Source organism: Patagioenas fasciata, chromosome 7 (genome assembly GCF_037038585.1).
Source record: "Patagioenas fasciata isolate bPatFas1 chromosome 7, bPatFas1.hap1, whole genome shotgun sequence".
Classification (NCBI taxonomy): Eukaryota; Metazoa; Chordata; class Aves; order Columbiformes; family Columbidae; genus Patagioenas; species Patagioenas fasciata.
Window position 1 is genome coordinate 21,485,019 of NC_092526.1, and position 24,588 is coordinate 21,509,606.

Consider the following 24,588-nt stretch of genomic DNA (forward strand, 5'->3'; position numbering starts at 1 on the left):
TGACAGTGGCAATTTTAATTTGAACTGGTGTACACTGTATAACTTTTCTAGTGAAAACAGCTGTCCTATACTCGTTTCACCTGTCCTCATCTGAACATGGTGGCACAACGAATCTTGCTGACTTCTGTTTTTCACACTTTCATGTACCCAATAAACTGCAGACCTCTCATCTGTCTTTATCCTACTTTGAATCTGAAAATGCTCTCTAAATAGGCTGATTGCTGCTGCCAAATAAGTACCATCAACTTCTGCATGAAATTGTCATTTTTCTTGTGTAAAGTATCTTTTCTCTCTGAGTCCACTCTTGTGTAGCCTAGTACGGAATGACTATAGAAATGGGAAATCCTCAGTCACCTGGCATAAAGAGTGCCCTCCGTCAGCTGCACTTCAACATAAGAAATATTTCTGTTGTCCTACGCAGATTGCTTTACAGTAGTCAAAGAAATATGTTGCATCTTTCTCTTTAACAGTTTGTATATCAAGTGACGTTTGTAAAATAATGCCATATTGATGGAACGTCACATAAAACTACTTTCAAGTAATTGTTTTTACTTGTTGGTTAATGTTGGATGTTGGTAGCATGGTGGTACGGTTCTGTCATGGATCAGAATTTGCAGCCAAATAGAAAAGGGCTATGACTCTGATTCGACATTCTCTGAAGAGACTTCCTGGTAATTCATTAGGTAAGCTGGAGCTGCTAAGTTAATAACAACAGACATATTTGTGATAGATTAATGAGAAAAGATTTATCCCTGGAGCAGCTATCCCAATATGTGAAGTGGCCTGTTTCCTTTTCCCAGCACCAGTGATTTGTCTTGGCTAATACTCTATCATGGAATATGTCCAGTGCTTTTCAATGTTTTCACAACATTTCTGCCTCACTGCTTTATATATACTAGGTGTTGAGCATAGTTATTTAATACAGATTTAATAAAACACTCTTTTAGGGTTTTTTCTCTCTCATATTCTCACTAGTCTTCTTTTGCATTTCTTTGGGCTTGTATCTTGTGCATAGTTCAAGGTATCTCTTAGGATGCTGGAAGTAGTTCGAAGTCTGTGCTGGTGAGATAAATTGAGAAAAATTCTGTTTATGCAACTAATGCAAACAAGTAGGTTGTTCAGTATCTGAATGAGACAAAGTGTACAAATCCAGCAAGTGGGTAGATGGAGAAAACACACTGGAGAAGAGAAAGGAGAACACTGAGCAGGAATTGTATCTGCTAAGGCACGTTTAGTTTGCCTTGCTTATGGGTCCTGATTGTGTTTTACACAGCTGACCTCTTAAAAGTATAGAGTTCATTAAGGCTATTTGTGGCTGCCGAGTGACAAACTGTGTGCCTGAAACAGAGTTGACCTAGGAGCTGTGTTGATACCAACTTTGAAAGTGTTACTAGCTCACCTCACCACTCACATGTGAATGGATGAGGAGATGAAGTACGCGTGCAGATGATAAAACTTGCTGCCTAGGAATATCTATGTCCCTATGCTCTTAGACTTTTTTTTTTTTTTCCTCTCTATCAGCACCTTCCTCCTGCTGAACTTTTCATAGGAGAAGAATTTACACCTCAAAGAAAGAGTTTTGGTAATGGTTTCTCCTTTAAAACAAACAAAACCAAAACACAAACAAAACAAAACCAACCAACAACATCAAACCCCAAACAAAAACAACAAACACCACACCAAACCTCTTTTCCTTTGACCCACCTTCTGAATAAGAGGCAATGCCACTGCCGATTCGAAGTGACTCTGGATTTGTCTAATCTAAGCTGGGGCAGAGAATCAGCAACATGTAACTGTTGGCTTTTTGCAAAGTCCTTCAGCGGGTTCAGGCAGGGCCAGCTGAGATGTTCTCCTGTTCTTGCGTAGGCTGTGTGAGCACATGGAAACCAAGGAGCTGAGCAACCAGACCTAGTTTCCTTTCTTTACAGGTGTGCCACATAACAAGAGAGAGATTAAAGAGTATTTGGGCAGCTGTGGCACAGGAGGTTGAGAAGCCATGCGGAGTGCTTCTGGCTCCCTGTTCCTTCCAGTGCTTCCATGTAATAGATTGGAGTCAGTCTTAAGAAATGGAGGTCTATATTACCTTATGGTGACAAGAAGATACCTGTTCATAGTTGTGTGCAATTTAAGCAGCATATGTATCAGGCTGAAATCTGTTATATTTTTCTGACTGCTGTGTTCTTGGGTAGTAAAACTTGTCAAGATCAAAAAGTTGTATGATTTTGCGTTATAAAACTTGTTGACATAACAGGCAAGAGAGTATTTTTTTTTTTTCCTAATACAAACAAACCAACAAAATAAACAGCCTCAGAGTGGAACAAAAAGAAAAGTATTCTCTTCAGTAGTTACAACAAAGGGGAGGAGAAAAGCTTACATATATACCAAAGGAACCATTCCAGGTACAGGTGTGCCTTATCAGCCAGTCTAGAGTTTCTTAATAACAGTGTCTTTTTAGCTGTGGCTGTGCTGTACTGCCTAAGACCTTTGCACTGTGTAAAGGCTAACTACAAGGGCTCCTCAGTGCATTTGAACTGGACAAAAGCCAAGGCAGATGGTCATCAGATGCAAATTTTCTTTCTCTGTTTGTTTGAAATAGAATGGTGACTGACAGATGGGTGCTGGAAGTTACTTCCCTTGGACTGTGAATCCAGGACCAATCCTGTTTCCTTTCTGGTCTTTCCAAGAATCCCTCTTATGAAAATCAAATAAAGAGATATATTTGACAGCTGTAGAGGACATGATTCAGGGAGGGAGACGTCTACTCCCTGCCCCCCCGCCCCATTTTTTTTCTTTCCCTTTTTTTGGGAACCTTCTCCCACCCTAGTCTCAGGAAGGCTGCATAAACCCCATCTCTGTCCCAGATTCTGCGTGGAAATTATTTGCTCTCCTTCTCAGACTCGACATGCCAGTTTAGATTTTGATTACCAGATTCCTGTTTGAATGCTGTAAGGTAGCTTACTTTCTGGAAGTGTGTCAAATTCAAAATAGATTTCAGATGTTCATAACAGTAATTATTTTGTTTGGTCTTTTTATACCTGAGAGTATTCAAAAAAGGTATTGCTGTGATGGTTTTACTGATGCGCTGCTTTTCAAAGGTTGCAGTTGTTCAAAGTATGTGTCTCTTTCTGAGTGGGATCTATGTTGATCAGTCCATGATGAGAAAACAGTCTCAGGTGCCACAGAACAACCATTCTTCATTTCTGCAGTTTTCTCTGGGTGTGTCTGATTGCAACATTACAGTAATACCTAATTGTTATTTTTGCATTATCTTGTAACATTATTTAAAAGCGACAACAGTAAGGGAAAAAAAGTATTACTTTTTTTTTTTCCTTCCCCTTGTTTTTTTCTTTTTTAAATCTAGATGAAGAAAATAGTTTACATGTTGTAGTGAATTGTGGGGAAGCACTACTGAAGAATAATACTTACTGGCCCCTCGTTAGTGATTTTATAAACATACTTTCCCACCAAAGTGTGGCAAAGAAATTTTTGGAAGATCATGGTCTTTTGGTAACGTGGATGAATTTTGTATCATTCTTTCAAGGTATGTGGCTTTTATAACCGGTATTAATAGAAGGATGTTAAGACAGCTTAAAGTTCGCAGTAGCAAAATCCTTACATTGCTATATTTAATTCATTAACATTTTCATAAGTCTGTATTCCTGGAAGGGAACAGTATATTCTAGAAAACAGATTTGCAAATGATCTAATGGATCTTGGTCTTGTGTGGACTAGTTAAAGAGCAATTGCATCACACTTGACTGAGATTCATCGTGCCTGAATTCTCAGGATGTGCTTAAAGTACAAATCATACCTTGTGCTCAAGTGTTCTACTGGTGACATTCTACATTTAAATACTGGGTAAATTAATCTGATAAATCTGGATCTTTTTCTAAGTGCTGCTGTGAATAAACTTTTTTATTATTAAAAAAAAAAAAAACAACCAACTTTTCAGTACTGATAAATGTTCTACCTAGAAAGAGGACCAGATGTTTTCTATCCAGATGTTCTTATTGACTAAGCGAGGTTCAAAGTAGAAGGACTGCTGTCCATGTTAAGGTTGCCTGAACAGCAAAGAATGCAGTTACGAGACAATCTAGAGCTATTGTTCTTTTCTGCTCTACTTATGTTCAAACTTTGATTCTTGTTCTCATATCTAGCAGCACAATAATGGATAAGATAGGTTGTTATGCTTTGCGGTTTTTTGTCTTAACAGGTGTGTGAATGTTTAACACTAAAAATTCTGCATTCTACTTAGTCCTGGTTAAATATTTGGTTTTATAACTCTGCTTAAATCTTTCAAGGTATGAATTTAAATAAACGCGAATTAAATGAGCATGTGGAATTTGAATCACAGACGTACTATGCTGCCTTTGCTGCTGAGCTGGAAGCCTGTGCCCAGCCAATGTGGGGTCTTCTGTCACACTGCAAAGTTAGGGTAAGACTGACGTTTCTCTGTCATTATTCTGGAATCCCAAATCTGAAAGGTCTATCATTTTTGTGTTTGAAAAGACTTGGGTTTTGCTGTCTTTGTCTACCAAACACATAAAACTGTGATCAACTCATATTCTGTGTAGAGTGAGTATAGAACTCAAGCTTTTATCTAACTTACTGTCTCTAGAACTGGGATTACAAGTTCACGATGTGTACAGTCATCCATAAGACTGTACGTATGGAAAAACTTCCAATCTGATGACAAACTTGATAAATGTCTTTGAGTCATTCTGCCTTTGTCTGGTGGGAAGGGAGATGCATAAGTTAGGGGCTATAATGTTGATTGTGTCTGCAAACAGATGCTTCATTATGATGGGGGATGGAGTAATTTATGGGTTTGTGTTGTTCTGCTGACAACCTGAGGTGAAAGTCTCTGAAGTTCTGACATCTCATGATCTCCTAACTAGAGCAAAGAGTTGTTCCTATTTGTTAGACTGTAAGTTATATCAAGTTACAGTGAAAATTGAATCAATCAGCTTATCAAAATACTGAACATGTGGAAAAACTGACTTGTTATTTTCATGAAATAAATACTTAACTTTGAAATTAGCTTGTTAAGTTATGTAGTAGCATCCATGGGACAGTATTACTTGGATTGAACTGTGCAGTTAAAAAATGTGTGTGAGCATACCATGCAATTTTAGAACAGTTTCAATCAGGCAGTTGCAAAAGCCTTTCCATGTTGTAAGTTATACTGATACATTATGAATATATCAGTTTATAAGTCTAAATTATCTTTTGAAAACTGAATTGCAGCTTGTCTTTTTGAAGTATTCCTTTTTATCTTGGGCATGGGAAGGTCTGCCTTTTGTTTAATGCCTGTATGACTCCTAGCTCTGCCTGTCAGCTTGTCAGTCACGTTTTCACCCCCATGTTTGAATTTCATAGCGTAACTGTTGTAGTTGTTTAATGAAGGTGAAGGGTGGGCAGAGATTCCAGCTCGCATCCCACAGGAGAGGGAGAGCTGCTGGAGCCTGTGTGGGTGGAGCAGCAGGATGGGAACGTGGCTGTTGTGTTTCCTGAGGAGAAAAGGTGTTGGACGGAGCCTGTCAGCACTTGCTCAGCCTCTGGCTGGCCTAAGCCCTGCTGGCTTTCACACCAGAAGTGTGTCAGAGTTATCCTGTGAGGCAGGACTGGAGTCTGTGTTTGGAAGGGAAGATTAAAGGAAAAGTTCATGATAAAACAAGGCTTTGTGACTTCCACTGATCATAGAGCAATTTTGTTTAGCTTCCCTCCTGCTTTCCCTTCTTGCACATCACTGCTTTGCTCCTGGAGGGCAATGTACAGCTCTAGTCTTGAAATACGTGATTTAATCTAAAATATATTATAGTTTTAGGGCATTGTTGTAGAGTTATACAAACAGAACAAGGTTTGCTTATGGGTAAAATCTGTGCAGTATTGTGTTATTGTTGCATTTCAGATGCATTGTCTAAGTCAACTGTAAGGACCTTTCAGTAGATAAAACTTAGAGGACATTAGCCATTCCCTTTGGTTGCATGGAAATACTTTGTTTGTATGATTACGTCTATAAATTTTTTGCAAAAATAAATGGATACATTATACTGTGGGGTCTAGGAGCACCTGTCCGTTCTGAAGTTGCCTTAATTCTCACCATTGAAATTATCACCTTTTAGAGTAACAATGAAGCCATTCTTAATACTCACTAATTTCCATGTGATGAGGACATAAATAATGTACTGTAAAAATATTATTGAAATATTTATTTCTAGTAGGAAAACAGTGCCACTTACTTAAAACTGCTTTGTCTCGTGTAGTACACTGGTTTCTCTTATTGCAGGAAACACAGGAATACACACGAAATGTTGTCAGATATTGCCTTGAAGCGCTGCAGGACTGGTTTGATGCTATCAACTTTGTAGATGAGGTAAATATCCTTAGTGAACTTAGGCAAAGTATTGTGAAAATCTGATAAAACTTAAAAGGTGATAACACTATTTCTCCCTCACCCACCCTTAATTGAAAAAGAAGGATTGCCTTGCTGATATTACAGTTTCTAGTTAATAGTTGCAATGTTATGTCCTAGGATCCTTTATTTGTAGAGTCTTGGTGGTTTAGATTTGCTTGTACAAGCTTAAGCTGTGTGAGTGTTAAAAACAGTGCTAGTGCTCTGTTGTATGAAGAGCTGAAGCAATGGCAAAACAGAAGTCCTCCTCTGATACGGTAGTGGAGCCTGCTTTGCCACCTTAGCAAGCAGTACTCCCAATCCAGAGTGTCATTATCTACTGGGGGCTTATTAAGAGATTCACAACAGCTGTCTGAATATGGGAAATTTCTGAATCCTCGAAAAGTCCAGGGGAATTAAGTAATAGTAGGTTAGTGGGAAGTCCACCAAATGAAGACATGCAAGATACTGTTCCTGGTGGTTGTGATGAAGACATGTGTAGGTTTGGTTTTTTTAATATATGATATTAAAATATCTTTCTTTCACTTTCAGCCAGCTCCTAACCAAGTTACTTTTCATTTGCCACTGCACCGTTACTTTGCCATGTTTTTAAGTAAGGTAAGCATATGTTTTAGTCACACAGAAGATGGAAATTCACCGTTGAGTGTGATTGTTCAGTACAGCATGTGCTTGCTTTTGTTTCTAGGCTGTCAAGTGCCAAGAGCTAGATCTGGACACTATCTTGCCAGATCAGGAGATGCTGATGAAACTAATGATTCACCCACTTCAGATTCAGGTACGGGCAGACTTCTGACTTCGATGCAGATATAAAGATATACAACAAAAAGTAGTTGTTCTCCAGTTCATTTAATCCCAGTTATTTAAATCTGTTTCAAAGTATTTAACAAAGTGACATGTGTCTTAATTGTGGAATATCAAAATCAGCAATATGTGACAATAATAACCAGAATATATTTAGTAGGTAGGATAAATTAGCGCTTTTTTTTTTTTCCTTCCTATTTCCAAAATTAAATATGAGGGATTAGTTATCATACTCTGCGAAGTATAAAAATATTCAATGTAGCACTTTCAAAAGGGTAGGAAGAACAAACCTTTTGAAGACATGGAATTGCATGTTCATGGAATTGCTACCAATGGAGCACAAGTTGAGAATCAACTTGAATCTTGAAATTTCATATTTTAAATGGAGAATGACTTCAAGAACGGATGCATTCTGCAACATCTTTTTAAAATTTACAAATTTATATTTATTTGTATGTAGGTGGTAGTGAGCAATATTTGTAATCACTGCTTTTATATCTAACTTCTTTTTAACCATGATGCCTTCATCTTTGGATTTTAACAAGTAAATTAATCACTTCATTGACTTTGATCACTTTTGTTGTCTGAAATGTGTTCTCATATGAAAGTATGGTATCTGTTTAATAAACTTGCAGTGTTTCCTTTTCGTTCTTCACTCCCCAGAAGAAAATAAGTATAAAAAGGTATGCTTTTATATAAAGATGTAGATCTGCTAACACTGAGCTGAATAGCTGAATATCCCCAAAATGTTTGTAAATTTTTATTTCATTTTACTTTCCCTGAACAGGCAAGTCTTTCTGAAATTCACAGCAACATGTGGGTTAGAAATGGTCTACAAATTAAAGGACAGGCCATGACTTACGTGCAGTCTCATTTCTGCAATTCAATGATAGATCCTGACATTTATCTGCTGCAAGTAAGTTATGTTTTCTGAGAAGCCAAGCCAATGCTTGTTTACAAACAGACTACTGAATAAAATAAATTTATTCTCTTTCTGCAGGTCTGTGCCTCCAGGCTGGACCCAGATTATTTTATTTCGTCTGTTTTTGAAAGGTAAGGTTAAAAGATGAATGCTCTTGTTCAGTGTTGTGCTAGCTGTTGACTATTTTATGCTATGTGAGAGAAAAGATGCGTATCTGATACACATCTTCAGTTGTTCAACTCTGCCTTGCCAAAACTAACACTTACCTAAGGGCTCTACTGAAGGAGGTATCTCAAGGTATAATCTTCATTTAATACACAATTGGCTTTTGATTTACAGTTCAGTGGTGAAGCTTCAGACATTTGTTTTCTGAGCATCTTTAGGGCTTTTTAAGTTTTACATATGTTTGTATACAAGCTTTCAGTATATGCTAGCCTAAACAAGTAGATCAATAGAGCTGAAACAGAAAGGATGCTTCTGCTTTTCAGAATAGAATAAAATCAGGCTTTGAAAACAGATTATGTTTATAAACATAAAGTGTTTTCATATAGGACATCCACAGATAGTTAAATAAAAATCCAAATTTAAAAACAAGAGGGTTTGCATATTATTGCATTATATACATTTCACTTTGTATTCATTTTGGGTTGTTGTGAATTGTATTCTGAGTTTATCAGTACATTTCACATTGGTGTTTTCACGTTGGACAATGATGTTTCTGACTTTACTCTTTGCTATGTAGATTTAAGGTGGTAGATCTATTAACAATGGCATCGCAGCATCAAAATACAGTTCTTGATTCAGAGCATGAAAGGTCCATGCTGGAAGGAGCCTTAACATTTTTGGTCCTTCTACTAAGTCTTCGTTTACATTTAGGTAAGAATCACTGCTTTAGAAATACTTGTATGTAAATAACACGCCTGTTCATTTATATTCAACATTTAGTAGCTACCATTAAAATGATTAGCTATATAGTAACTTAAAGCATTCAATACTTGGCTTCATTTTTGCCAGTTACTGAATTTTAATCCCTTACGAATTAGAAATAGACATAATACATAAAAATGGAGAAAAATAGATTTAATAGAAATGAGTGATTTGTGTGTGTGATCACATGAAGATACTTTTTCAGAAAGACAGCAGTTTTAGTTTGTACCTGTATTTTCTGGCTGAGGTTGTGTCTCTTAAAACATTTGTGTCCCCACCCCTCTTTTTTGCTGTATTTTTATAGCACTGTATCATTACTTTATGTTTGTATCAAGTTTAACTTGCATTTAATGCCAAATGTATGCTGAATGCGTGTTTTAAAATAATTATATTTTAATGGCTTTTAAAATTTTATTGTTCTAGGAATGACAGATGATGAGATCCTCAGAGCAGAGATGGTAGCCCAACTCTGTATGAATGACAGGACACACAGTTCATTACTGGATCTCATATCCTTGGAATATATTAACTAATGTGCATGAATGAGAGTGACAGGTACCTAGATGGTAGTGGGATTTTGGAGCTTGAACATATTTTCAGCGTACATAATTATAACAAATTGTGTCAAGATGTATTTGTATATACTTACCAGCAAAGGCATTTGCTCCAGCTTTGGTTATTCTTACAAAATACACGATAATTTGTAATAGTTTGAAGTTTGCCCTTTTTTAAGTTATTTTTTTTAACACTACAAAAGTCTTTGAGATGTGAGGTGAAAAGTCTGTTTTCAAATGACATTGTAGAAAGTTTAACCAAGCTTCACCTTCATCTGGATTTGAGCCTTTGATTATTGCCAATTTTATGGCAGTATTAAAAAGAAGCCATTCTATACTATATTGGCTTATTGTATCAATAGTTGAAGATGCAAATAATAGCAATTCTGAATGCTGCTTTGAAATTAGAGTGAAATGCATGTGTTATGGGGTAAAGTGTCTTACCTGAAGAAGAGCAAACTCTAGGAAGTCATTCTGCGCAGTGATGCAATTCGTGTCTGGTACCTGACAGCTGAATACAAATACGCAGGTTTTACTGCTCTCGGTGTATTGGGCTGTGTAGGCAAATGAAATAGCTTGTGGTGATTGACCAAAGGATGGTAGGCATTGAGCAAAAATGTTAGAATTTATAAAGATACGAAAGGAGTAGATTGAGAGTTACAAATACTTAATAAGAATTATTAATTACGATATGACATAATAATTCAGTCACTTAAGTATGTAAAATTAGCAAATCACTCAAAGCGCTTCACTTAAGTGAATCACTTAACTATGTAAAATAAGTGAATAATTTGTACAAGAAATTACCTATTAGTAAGCAGAAATCTCCTCATTTGTATTTGCTGCTTGTGATTTGGGATAATGTCAGTAGATCAATTAAGTATTGCTACCAAAAATGAGAAATAGCCAATCCAAGATGGAGAATTACTTACTGTGTTTATGGATCCCAAGCTATTTACTTGCTTTTTCTGCGCTTAGCTGTAAATGCAAAATACTCTTGCTATGAACAGAGCCAAAGTGTTACTCAATAAAGGCAAGTACAAAAACTTTATATACACTACAGATAGTAGATTTTATTTCTCATTTAATACTTAACTCTTGAGCCAAGCATATAGACATTGGCTTGCTTTAAAATGTTTGATGTCCTGGCTAGAAGGTTTTGATTCACTTCAGTTAATAGTTATTGTTCCAAAGCAGCTGGAGCATACAGACCTCTGGTGGTAAACACAGAGCACTGCTGAAATGTAGCCTCTGAAATAGGTGGGAAGTAGAATGCTGTCCTCCAACTAAGTTAACTTTGTTTTCCTTAACACAAACTTTACATTCCAGAAAACCCCAACCCTAAAAGTGGTATTATTCCAGGAAGCTTAAGCTTTGAATCAGTCTTGTCAGCAGTTGCTGATTTTAAAGCTCCTGTTTTTGAACCTGGAGGTTCCATGCAACAAGGAATGTATACACCTAAAGGTACAGTAATTGATGTCATGTTATACTCAGTGGTAAGATGCTTAACTTAAGGTTGTTTATTTGTTCGGTTTTTTTTCTTTTTAAAAAGATCAACCAAACAAAAGCTGAACACACACCAAAAACCAACCCACCAAACTGATAAATCCATCCCACAAAACAAACAAACAAAATCATCTCCATGAAAACTCTGCAAAGCTTGTTTGACTTGTTCATTATTGCCTATTGCTTATATTTGAGAACATTACCAAACACTGTTACTAGTCTTTAATAAATTCATTTTGATCTGGAGTGAAAATGAGCTTCTCTGTTAATCAGTTATACTTAGAAAGCAAGGGAAAAATGGAGAACTGAAAAAATACATCACTGATCTGCACGCTTAATTATTCGTGTGATTTTTTAAAAAAGTCCAATGTACTTTCAGTGGAGTTTAGAACTGTTTGCATTAGTGAGGTGTCAGTTGTGAAGACATTTTCTTTGAAGTTTTCCACATTTTGATTCTTAAAGATATCATGGTGTTTAATTTTCTTTTATGTTGATTAACTGTCTTAGTAGCCTGTAACATTTTTCCCAGTCAATAGTGAGGGTCTAGAACAAAGGTTCAGACTAGACAGGTTACAAAATATTGTTCTAAAATTCTGCAATTCATACAGAGCAAAAATGATAGATTTCTTCCTCTGACCAGCTTGTCATCTAAATTTGGCTCAGCATGGTGTTGGTATATCAAAGGAGAGGTGGAATTTGAGAACTCAGTGTTCCATTGCTGTTTCCTCTCACTGAGCAGATAAGCCTGTAGGAATCTGAAATGCTCCATGTGCTCTGGTTGTTCTTCAGCTCATGGCAAAGCTGTAGAGGGATTAAGTCCTGCCTCCTCTGCGTACCTCCCTTGAGAACTGGCGGAGTTGGGGTCTGACAACTTTGAAACCATTTGGTTTGTAGGCTGTGTTCTATCATGGTTTTCTCTGTTGTTGTTAATGTAGGAACTAATACTGTACTGACTTGTTTGCCAGTTTTTGTACTGGGAGGTTGATGAGTCAGTGAAGCTCATACTTTTATACAAATGAACAACCAGTGAAGTAATTTTGTGAAACCAGAGTTTTGGGAATTGATCTGTTCTGGTTCCTTGATGTGTAATTAGGCAGCTTAACACCTGCGTATTTCAATAACTTTATTTTAATGTTTTCTAAACTGCATTTTCTTAAGTCATGTCTGGTTTCTGGAGCTTGTGACACTCTGGTCTTTTTTTATAACAGAGTGTGAAGGTAATTTTTAATTATAACATTTTATATTTAGGGAACCTGATGCTAGATTCTAGGATTTTTCAGGTTTTTTAGTGTTTGGTTGTTTGAGATTTTTTACATAGTTTACCTCTGGAATAGATTATTTATCTTAACTTTTTTAAAGTATCTAATCTATAGCAATGAATACTGAAGCAATTTGTAAGACCATGCAGAATTCCTTTTTCTTAAAGTAATAAAAACCTGAAAGAGCTTCTGCAGGAATAAAAGACAGCATGGTTTTCTTGTGTACTATAGGCTTTTAAGTGTCTATAATCTATATAGGTTCTCAAAAGGGATGGTGATATTCCAGTTGCTCTTAAGAATTGTAGTTTGTGACCTTTCACAGTTTAAGTAAATCACATAGAGATCTATTCCCCCTAATCCCTTATTTCCCTAAATTTAGGGGAAAAAAACGTTCTCTACGATTGCAGAAGCCCCAGATTTTGCTTCCATTAAACATCAGTTAAAAGAAAACCAGACCAGCTTCCAAAATGGGGACGTGGTTCTTGTCTGTGGATTTGTGTGCTGAAGATGAGCTGTGTGTATTTCTGATACTCCTTGAGTGGCTCCCTCAGTAATTTTTCCTTATTTTGCATTAGCAGCCCAAACAAGCTTGGTCTGTGTTTCAGACTGCAGTAGTAAACTCTGTCCAGAAAACATGAATTTTTCATGAGCTAAGTTTGATCCTCTTTCAAACATAATAGAAACTATGCCAAGCGTTCTCTCAGCAGCGCAGGAGGGTATCTGTAGAACTGTTGACATTAGCAGGGGTTAATAGGTTTATAGACCACTTGTGTTCCTGCCTGGGGGAAGGTAATCTCAAAAGCCTGATAAAGCTGCCTACTTTTGCCTGTGAAAACTTTCTGAAGCATGTTGTAAGCACTTGTGTTGTGTTACACCTGCTGGTGGAGCTAAAATTCTGTATTTGTTGGTTTTCTTCTTCCTTTGATGGGATAAGTGAATCTGGCCATCATGTTGCTGTGTTGCAGGAGCTAAACACTTCCAAACAATTAATAGAATTAAGAGCTTCCTTTGGCTTTAGATTGGAAACCTAGAGTGTTTTTTTTTTTTTAATGACTTGTAAATAGGAAAAAAAAAAGTAGAAGTGGGATATCTTTACAGTTTGGGCTTTTCTGTTTGTGATTGCTCTGGAGAGACACTCTGGATGTTACTTTAGAGCTACTAAATTAAAGGAGGATAACTTAACATTTTAATGCCAAAATAATGCATAGATAGATAATCATTATTAAACAAAGGCACGTTTGTAAAGGATTTATCACAGACATTACTTGGTAAGAAACTTGGCCATTTGTGACTGAACAAAAAATGGTGGTGTTGTCATTTAATAGTTAAATATCACCTACCTGCTAACAGCTCTGCAGACTTTACTTCCTATTTTTCAGAGGGCTTGCACTGAGTGAAAAACAGCTAAAACCTTTTCTTTCCATGTACTTGTATATTAAAAAGAGCAAACCAAGATGTGTACAGAGAAGGTGTTTTTTAGGACTGCCTTCATATACTTATAATTGGATGAATACATTAACTTACATTTAATTTTTTTTTTTTAATTCATCATGTGTTACAAGTGTTATTTTATCAGAAATATGTGATTTTTCTTTTTTATCCCACATTGTGAACTATTATGCAATAGAAAAGAAAGGTAGAAGATGCTTAAATAAAGCTTGTTGATAGAAAACATCTATTGCCTTGATTGATTTTTGATTTTTGTTTTGGAGCTAAGAAAAATATTTTTGATTAAATTTTTATATCTTGATAAGTAGTCATAATTATTATTGTAGTAAGTATTATTAGTAAGAATTAGCAAAAATTACTGTACTTTTCCGAAAAGAAAAAATATCTAATAGAAAATTATGTAATTAAGCATAGTTAAGGATAATCCAGAACAAGTTGTAAGGTCTATAAAGAGAATTTTAACATGTGACTTCTTTAAAACAACAGCTGAAGTCTGGGATAAGGAATTCGACCCTGTCATGGTAATACTTCGCACGGTTTATCGTAGAGATGTGCAGTCTGCAATGGATAGATATACAGCATTGTAAGTTGGATCATTTTTGGAAATGTAATATAGTATTGTTGCTCATTGCACAATACATTTTTTGTTTTCACTGTCTGGTAATGCTAGTAGTGTTATTTGTGTTTTCAGGCCCTATATTTTCATTGAGGATATAGATTACAAGTTTACAGGCAGAATCGGGGTTTTGGTTAGCTTAGTCTGTTACTATTCCATAAATGTTTAAAAATAAATCTGGAGTGCCACAGACAAAGTAGTGGATGTCATCACAGCTAAAATACTTGACCAAAAATTAATGTTTAGAAGTCAGTTCAAAATTACTAGAAGAAAGCAGCCGTATCTGTTTTTATTTTACACTTAGGTACATGAAGCACAGTATTACCATGTTCTGTGTTTTGAAATTATTTTGAAGACAATGTGGGTTTTTTCCTATGTATTCACTCATGACAGAAAACACGGGTGAATTAAATTTCTGATTTAAATACAGGGAAAACACTTTGGCATCCTCTTAAGTTCTAAGAAACAAGATGATTTGGTCTTAATACTGTCCCTTAACATTTCATCCATGTCTAGTGTTTCCTACTGTTGCCTGTAATCCATTCCTACAGATGTGGCATTTCTGTGTTGGATATCTGACTAATGTGGATTTGGGTGGAGTGAAAAGTTTTTCATCTCTATGTGACTCTTAAAATGAAATTGAATTCTTAAATTCATAGCTTAAGTTCATAACAGTAATTAAAAATCCATTTCACTTTACAAGTGAAGGTCATTTAAATCAGCGGTAATCCACAGAAAAATAAGACTGGATTCAGCTTGTGTATGCATTTTTGGAATGCTGCTTAAATATATTAAATGGCATAGAAATGCTCATCAATTTTGAAGTTGATCTAAATAAAAAGAATGTGGGATAGGTATATATAGCAGTGGCAGGTGTTTATGTTACTGCAGTGTTTAACAGAAGTCTCATCTGTTTCAACAGTTTAAAGCAAAGTGGTAAATTCCCTGGGAACCCATGGCCTCCTTATAAGAAGAGAACACCACTACATCCAAGTTACAAAGGTCTCATAAAGCTTTTGCACTGTAAAACCCTGCACATTGTGCTGTTCACACTTCTTTACAAGGTACAGTCATAATTCTCATTAAGTTCAGTATTTTACTTCCTTTTTTTTAGAACAGGAGTTCTTATAAGCATGATTTTTGAATAGGTTATTTACAGTAGTCAGGTTCTAATTTATATAGTTTTTTGTTTGATTTCTTTCCTAAGTATAGTATGAGGTTTTTCTACCACTTTCATCTTTTTTGAAGAGTACATTCATCAGAAAATGGGACTTTGAATCTGTCTTTGTTCTTGGAAAAGTGCTTTCAAACCAACGTGCTGCAGAGGCAGATGAGGGACTATAAAAAGTGGTTTGAGTAGTGCTTTTCCTGGGCATGCTCTCCTTTTCTACTTTTTAAAGTGCTCCCAGCTCCCCTAAAGTTTCGTTTCACTGTGAAACACCTGTCGTTAAGTATCGTAATAACTGTGATATTCACAAAGAGCCAGGCTTATTCCCATGGAGTTGTATCAGCTGATTTCTTTCTCTAATGAAGTATCATATAAGTTGTCAGTGTATCATTAAGATGAGTGAAGATTTTACCTGAATTCATTCAATAGATGTCATCTTTATGACAGAGAAGGACTCTTTCTCAAAAGCTTCATATTGCTTACAAATTAATGACTTCAGTAAACTATAGGTTTTGCTATGTAATCAGTGCAATTTAAAAAAATCTACTTAAACAATATAAAATACAATTTTTTTCTGTTTTACTACTAATTCTTCCTTACCTGTAATAGAATGAGACATGTTGTGGTGAAGACTGAGTTTAATGTGCGGAAACTATTAAATGAAACTTTTGGAAGCTCAGTAGTACAACATCTAATGGTTGGTCAAGGTTTTCTGTTGTCAGACATCTAGTTCCTTATCTTGCCAAAACATAACCAATGGCTGACATTTATCATGCTGAATGCCTGTTCTGGCATGAGTTTCCAAGACAGAAGGACAAAATACGTGCCTTTTCCCCATGTTTTAAAGGTTCTTTTATCAAGATTCTGGACCTGAATTTAGCCAAACTGTAGACATTGCGTAGTCACATTACTTGCGTGTTCAGTGACTGTTTATTTTATTCTGTTAACTGGTGAAGTCCAAAGCAAGTCAGCCCCACACCAGGGCCAATAGAACTTTGCCCAGAGCAGCAGTACCTTGTTTCTCAGGGATTTCCGTGGTCTTGGCCAGAGAAGCTGCTGTGTGCAGTGTGTTTAACCCTGCTCACCCCCGGCCTGCTGCAGGGGCTGTGATGCCCGAGCGCTGCAGGGTGAAAAACAAGGCTGAGGTGCGGCAGTATGATATGTAGCAGAGGCTGGGGAAGGAGCATATCCGGAGAAAGTTCTGGACAGGAGGCTTACAGGAAGGCTGCTGAAGGAAAATGGACCTTGACATTATGTATAAGATGAAATAATATGTCAACATGAAAGAAAAATGGAGAAGGAATGCATCTTCTTTTACCATCTTGCTCTGTTTGGTTTTTTCTTTGTTTGTTTGTTTTTTTTTTTTCTATTTGTTTTTTTTTTTTTTTTTTGGCCATTCTTTCTCTTATTCCTTTAAGAAGCTTCAAGGACTTACATCTTGAGAATCTTAAAATTTCTGGGTTGCTGTTTTAGCTGGAATGCTGAATACATTTCTACGAGATTTATGGATGGTAGAAATCATTTAGTGATTTCCATGGGTTGGCTCAAATTATATTTTGTCTATTTGGGAAATTTTGCGAATATATGACAGCTTTTATACCTCTTGATTTGTGGGACTGCCTACAGAAGAACAGTAAACTACATTTGACAGTTTGACTTTTCAGAATTGTTAGTCGACATGGCATTTGATCCTAACTGGAGTATCTGCACGTGTTTTTCATGTTAATGTAATTAATGTCTGAATTGGCTGCTCAAACATAATTTAGAAAAGCTATTGTAAAACAGTATCTGTTTTAACAACTTTTATCCCTCTGTTTCTAATCGGTGTTATCTACATAGGAAATTTGGCCTGTTCAAATCGTATTTAAAACTTTACTAGGCTACACTCTAAAACTATTCATTTCTAAAGTAACCTGCCTACAATGAAATTTTAAACATATTTTCTCATCAATTTTTTTGGTAACTTGTAATTTCTTGCTATTTTCTGCCCTTTAATTCAGAATATTCTCAAGAGGAAAGTTGTCCTGTTTTTTAATTTCAGCAGCACTGGTTCTTCCTCTCAAAGCATTGAAAGCTGTTTTAGAAGCAAAATAGGGGCATTTATTAATTTAAAGATAAGGTTATTTGTTATTTGTAATTAAAAAAGATTATGTGAAGCTGGTTGTGAACTGAATTCACATTAACCCTTCTGGTGTTCCCAGTTATCCAGGTGTCACTTATAGGACTAGCAACTCCTGAGGCCTTACAGTGCCTGGTCCTGTGAGAAGGGAGGGTGCTGGTGCTGGCCGGGTGCAGCTCTGCTTGGAGCTGACAGGAGTGCCACCTGTGCAGCTTTACCTGGCACTTAAAGTGCTCTTAAGGTAGATCACAGCTTGAACTAGGAACAATTGTAAGGGACAGGTTTGTTTGACTGGAAAGAAGTGTACAATGAAATTTTACTCTTGTGCTGATGCTCAAAAGTTAGTTTTTTCTAAACATCAAAAATAAATTTTAATCCTCTTTAAAAAAAAATATATATAAAAACTGAAGAGTCCAGAGTGTATTACCCAGAACACTCTGTATGTTTAGATATACTGAAGTCTTAATAGGCTGAATGGAATAATGATTTCCTGTCCTCTAAATACAACACTCCTGTTGATCCATCACATCCAAAATCGTATGTCTTATTTTGTACTAGTATACAGTTACTGTTACTGGAGAGCTATATTAACGTTATTACTCTTACTATTCTTGACCTACTTGGAACATTTTTTTTTATCCTATAGCATAATCACTAACCAGGTATTTTGTTGGACCATTCAATCATTAACATGAGTGAAATTTAAAATATCTTGCTGATGTTTAAGAGTAGATATTCCAGGAACCTGAGCAGAAAATTTACTGCTCTTGAAAATATTTTCTTCTTAACTGTATTTTTATGCTTGTGACAGGAGTTTGAAAGTGCTACTATGCAACAATCAAAAGTAATTAAAATGCTAAAATCGATGCTCAGTGTCTACAAAAATTCATTAGGGTAGCAAGTGTTGTTATGGTGTTCTGCCTGATTAGGCTTTTCGTATCTCATGATACAGGTCTTGTGAGCACACTTTTTGGCAGTTGTGGGGGTTTGTTTGTTTGGGTTTTTTTTGTTCTGTTTGGTTTTGTAATAGGGATAGTGAGAGTATCAAAGATAAACCTTTTAAGATGCGAATGTCTTGTTTTTCTGCCTAGATTTTAATGGATCATCAGAATTTATCAGAACACGTGCTTTGCATGGTTTTGTATTTAATTGAGCTGGGGTTGGAAAATTCTCCAGAACAAGAGTCAGATGAAGAGGTAAGAACAAAGACCATCTTTTTCATTAAAATGTAAAGTATTTGCTAATTATTCAGTGTTCTTTAAAAATAGATATTCATTAAAATGATAATTTTAGCATAGGAATGAAAATAAAATGTGTTTATTTACTTATGCAGGGATCGATTAAGAAAAAAAAAAAAAGAAATTCATATACTGTTGTGACAAGGAGTATGGTATCTTGTTATTTTTTTCAACAGTTTCTGTATATGTAACCTGACAACACAGATTGGTTGCATCTTTACTACTCTGTAAATTAGTACTTGAAATTGAATGTAAAAAAATTACAGTGATTGAATCTAAAACTTGCTTAGATTTCTAGATTTTCAACTGAAACTTTTGTCACTGAGCGTTTTATTGCTAAAGGTCTGTATTTTCTAAAATATGTGAATTAGCCAAAGTTTTAGGTGTGCTTTTGATGAGAATTCAAACATAAAGAGACATTATTTTCATGATTTCAGGTTCCCTTATGTTATTTGACTTTCATGATTTTCATACTGTTTAACATTGCTTACATGACTAAGGATCTGCCACACTTTTTTCAGAGATTGACTTCTGTATAGTTGGGATTTTTTGTATTAATCTTAGATTGTACAGCTTTGGATTACTGAGTAGTTCCTTTCACTTCTGCTGGATAGCACTGATTGCATGTACTTGATCATATTCAAATCAAATGTGTACATTTATGTATTTATCAGATGTGTAGTTGTCATGCTAGGCATCAGTCATATCATAATATCAGCTTTAGTGAGGTACATGTTGTTCCTGTCTCATGGAGAGATGATGGTCTCTGTAATACACTTATAAAAGCAACATTAATTATTGTAACACGTAGGAGAAAGTATACTTTTAAAAAATTATTATTTTAGGAATCTGCAGGTGGACAAGAGCGTTGCCATGACAGTTGGTTTCCTGGTAGTAACTTGGTTTCTAACATGCGTCACTTCATTAACTATGTCCGAGTGAGAGTACCGGAAACTGCTCCAGAGGTGAAGAGGGAACCACCTGCAAGTACGAGTTCTGATGGTTTAGCTGCATCACAAGTATGTACATACAAATGCCAGTCCTTTTTATAGATTAGTTTAAGTTATTGCCCATTTGGCTTTATTGTTGTTAGGATTGTTTTTTTACTGTTTTTATGAATTTCTTAGGATATTTTTCTTTCCTAAGTGTACTGATAACAGAAATAGAAGTTATTTCAAATGATACCTCCTTCCAAATGACATATTTAATGACTTTTTTTATCCTCAATCTACCAGAGTTCAAGGCGGAAGAGCCTCCAGAGAGAGGTAGATCTGTGTGCAGTCTGTCCTCCTAAGCGATTAACTAGCAACATGGCTTTAATTGTGCTTACCTTAACACTCAGTGAAATCTTCTAATTTTCTTGAATTTTCTTTTAATTCATATTGCAAGGACTTGTGCTTTTTCTTTTCCTTAGGTAGTAGGCTTTTAAGCAAAGACATGCCCTTATATTTTTAATACGTATTTTGAAATAAAAGCTTTCTGTCAAATATAAAGTGTCATTGATAGCTTACTGCTTGAGGCTTTGTGTTTAGGCCTGTTTTGTTTTGTCAAGATATTACTAACATTTAATAATATAAAGTAGTCCTAGCTTTCTTGAATTAGGTAAGTTTAACCTTACATTGAAAATGCATTTGAAATTATTAATGGCAAATTTTTGGGGGATGGGTTGGTGGGTGTTTTTGTTTTTCTTTTTTGGGGTTGGGTTTCTTGTTTTGTTCTTTGTTTTTTTGGGTGTGGGGTTTTTTTGTGAAAACAAAATCAATATGCAAATGGTGGGATCCTGAAAGATTTATAGCTGGTAGATAATATAATCTCTGTGTCAGGATTGCTTTTGTATATAGCACTTGGGAGTATTACATGCCAGATGTAGTGAAATACAATGGATATTCCTATTGCATGTTAATGTTAGCAAAATAGATGAAAATTTAAAGTCAGTAGGCAAGATGAAATAGACTAAAACATAAAGAAGGTAGGGAAGATGATTGTCAGAATACCTTTTTTATATCTGATTTTGAAGTATTTGATGCCTTTTGGCTGTCCAGCCTTCTGAGAAGGGGAGGGTAAGATTTTCAAGCATTCTGAATTTCACTTTCAAAATACTCAATAAACATCTGTTTGCTATGTATTTGGTATATGTGAGTTGCTTCCATGTATCCTTATTTGGGACTGTAGGCAAGGGTAGCATAGCCTAGATACGTTTGAACAGGCTCTGTCGTTAATATGCACTCATATGCTCATGTGCTCTGAATAGCAAACACTGCTTGCGAATATGGGTATGTGGCTTCTGGATCTCCGCTAATAAATCCACAAAAAGTGGGCAGTGCCCATGGGGATGTGTAGGCTCACCTGTGTTCTGCTGTGTGGGATTAAGAGTGACATTGTGTGTAAGCACTCAGTAGACTTTAATAAAGGCATTTAAATGGTATAAAATTATGAATATTCAAGACAAAGTAACGAAATATTACTTGAAGAACTGAATTCCAAGTTTGACTAGGGCAAAACAGGTTATTAACTGTTTCAGTATGGATTATATTTTCATTTTATGCTTGTCTGTTGTGCAGCTATGCATGACAGACATGTATAGAAGCATGACATGCAGACTTAGTATTTTGCTATACCAAATTTCGATAGATTTTTGGAAGGGGAAAGAAAACTTTAAATGTTCTGTGCTTTTCTCCTTATCTAAAGTATTTTCTGTAGCTATATAAATATATGTTGTTTATGCTTGTATTCTCAAAAATTAAATATTGTGTTTGTTTGTTTTTTTCCCCAAGAATTCGGGGACAGCTCAAGTGTTCAGTTTGGTCGCAGAACGTAGAAAGAAATTTCAGGAGATCATCAATCGGAACACCAGCGAGGCAAATCAAGTGGTTCGGCCCAAAACATCAATGAAATGGTCAGCACCTGGTGCAACTCCACAGCTAACCACAGCCATTCTAGAAGTCAAGGAAAGCATATTGTCCTTGCTGATTAAACTGCATCACAAACTCTCAGGAAAACAAAACTCTTACTATCCTCCATGGTTGGATGACGTGGATGTTTTAATCCATCCAGAAAGTTCAAGATACTGTCATGGTGATGGAATGACGGCAGTAGAAAGAATTTTATTGAAAGCTGCTTTACAGAGCAGGTTGAATAAACGTATAATTGAAGAGATATGCAGAAAGGTGACACCTCCTGTACCACCAAAAAAGATTAGTTCTGCAGAGAAGAAAGCTTTGGATAAAGAAGAAAGGTAACAATAATAAAGGAGTGGTGGAAGGGCAGTGTGTGTTGTGGATCTATTGATCCACCTGTCTCTAGGTCTTTGCATGAATTGCTTGTTAAAAGTCTTAACTCTGCAGTTTTCTTCTTTATCCATGTTGCATATACATGGTATACCTGGGTATTACATGCTAACTTAGGTCTTTAAAATAGAAAACTTTCATGATGACTTTATGTGATATACACACTCACCCTTCATGTTGCTGGGTATGCCACTCATACATACAAAGGTGCAGAATTAAGACTGTATAATTTTTGAGGCTCAACCGCACAACCTCAAGATGAGTTAAAAGATTAAGATTAGTATTAGTATTAGTATTTGTATTGCCTGGGTTTGTTAGGGAAGAACTGGTTTGTCAGGACAGAGTACTCAGACAAGAGAAACAAATGAAAGAACCTATTTGTAGTGAAAATATTGATGAGAGGGAATGGGGTCTTGAGACCTGATAGGAGAACGAGAATGCAGAACAAGAATGCAAGTGCCTGGAGAGCACGTTTAAGACAAAGATTGGCATTTAGGGAATTGAATGGCACCAGTTGGAAAGAAAGGTTGCCTGGATGGGGCTGTGGCAGAGATTGGCAGCTGTTTAGTGCAAAACACTGAAACACGGCATCTGAAGGGAGGGTTAGAAGGTTGGGGTTTAGTGAGTGGGGTGGCTGGGACAGAGAACTTACCATGTTCACTGCAGCAGAGACAGGACACAGGCTGGAGTGGACAAGAATACTGAAGTGCTTGTCTCTGCAGTATTTGGCTGTATATAACTATATAACGATGGTTCTAGAAATTTGGATAGAAACATGCAGCCGTCTGACTTAGTTGGTGTCTGGATTACCTTTAATTATGCTGATATTATTTGTTTGAAAATAATTTTTTCACTAACTTCTCTCCAATACATCCAAGATCTATACTTGAAAAATTAAACATTTTTAAAAATATATTTTATAAGTTACATACTTTATGAAGTAAAATTATTTTTTTTCTTGCAGGTGTTCTGTTAGTAGTTTAACTTCAACATCACTTGAAATAGTTCAGTAAACAAGATAAATAGTCAAGGTTTAGCATGTCAAATTTGTAAAATTGTCTTTCAGGAAAAGACAGACTGAATGGCTGCTTTAGATAGAACACAGCTACATCTCGGACACCTGCTCATTATTGTGCTCAGTAGTGCTAGATTTATGTACAGGAGAAGCAAGGGAATCAATGAATTGAGTAACTTTTCAGATAGAAAAGGGTAAGGTCATTCCTTTCCCCCTATAAAGGATGTTATATTTTCAAGGACCTTAAGTTTTCAGTTAAGTTCTGAGGCTAACATAATAATGAAAATAAATGTTTCTAGTTCTTTGTTCTGAGTGACTCTTTTCTTCTCCTCAGATCTGTAATGTCATTGGGGACTCATGACAGTGTGATAATTGAAACTACTAATCTCATAGACTAGCAGTGCTCGTATATTCAGGCTGCAATCTTTACTGTTTTGTTTTGTTTTTCTTTTACACTCAAGTCCAGTTTTGTATTGGTGAAGATCAAGCAGCCTGTGAGTGTTTGGTGATCACGCTTTTTGGTTACTTCAACGTAATAAGAAACTTGTCATCGCTCAGGCAATGGGCTGTCACTATAGAAACCGAAATACAGAACTGTAAGAGAGCTTGAACTGCTTGCAGTATTTTTTCGATTGCAGTGTCAAACTCCCATGGGCCATCATGGAAAATTACTGAGCTGTACTGAATCTGTCAGAGTTTGTTTATGTCTTCTTATTAAAGGCCTCTATTTACAGTCACTCTGCTTTTAGTCAGGGCATATATTGAGAAATTCCCAGGGGGAAGTAAATAAAAACAGGTTTAATGAATGCCCTGGTATGATCCTCTGGATAATGAATCTTAGGATTGTCGTAAATAGAAGTTATTTTGAGAAACGGTGGCTGAACAATGTGACAGATAAATGGGTAGAGATATTTGGGTTTTTAAGGTGCCTTTAAGAAAACAAGTTAGCAGCTTTGAGTTATGAACAGCCCACCTCAGGATGAGAGGTTGCAGTAAATTGGCTGCTTGGGGCCTGTGTGTGCCTGGTCCTGGGCCAGGACAGTGATAAGCAGACAGTGTTGGAGACTAAAGAGGACTCGCCCATCAGCACATCAGGTGCCAATTGATGTTTTGAAATCCCTTGTTAGTTATCTGAGTGACCTCTGGGCAGAGGGAAAAAAAAATCACTGTAAATGCTGATGCCTGGAGTTTGTAGCTGTGACCGACCATCCTGAGCTACACTGGAGAGGAGCTACACTGAAGCCCCAGCCATGGGGCACGTGGGTGGTACGCAGTTGTGGTATGAGTTCTGTTGGGTTTTTCAACCTGTACT

The 24,588-nt window shown here is 36.2% G+C and overlaps 1 protein-coding gene across 5 annotated transcripts in view; it reads left to right on the forward strand.

Annotated features, from left to right (window-relative positions):
* The window catches only part of UBR3 (ubiquitin protein ligase E3 component n-recognin 3), a 120,053-nt gene that overhangs the window by 34,577 nt on the left and 60,888 nt on the right, over nt 1-24,588 (forward strand). For all 5 annotated transcript variants that reach the window (XM_071811043.1, XM_065840960.2, XM_071811041.1 and 2 more), the window contains 15 exons: nt 3,362-3,541; nt 4,302-4,435; nt 6,290-6,376; nt 6,947-7,012; nt 7,101-7,190; nt 8,004-8,132; nt 8,217-8,269; nt 8,881-9,014; nt 9,489-9,573; nt 10,941-11,083; nt 14,320-14,416; nt 15,372-15,513; nt 18,828-18,932; nt 19,820-19,993; nt 21,749-22,209. In XM_071811043.1, coding sequence (XP_071667144.1) covers nt 3,362-3,541; nt 4,302-4,435; nt 6,290-6,376; nt 6,947-7,012; nt 7,101-7,190; nt 8,004-8,132; nt 8,217-8,269; nt 8,881-9,014; nt 9,489-9,573; nt 10,941-11,083; nt 14,320-14,416; nt 15,372-15,513; nt 18,828-18,932; nt 19,820-19,993; nt 21,749-22,209 — 2,080 coding nt within the window. The remainder of the gene's footprint in view (nt 1-3,361; nt 3,542-4,301; nt 4,436-6,289; nt 6,377-6,946; nt 7,013-7,100; nt 7,191-8,003; nt 8,133-8,216; nt 8,270-8,880; nt 9,015-9,488; nt 9,574-10,940; nt 11,084-14,319; nt 14,417-15,371; nt 15,514-18,827; nt 18,933-19,819; nt 19,994-21,748; nt 22,210-24,588) is intronic.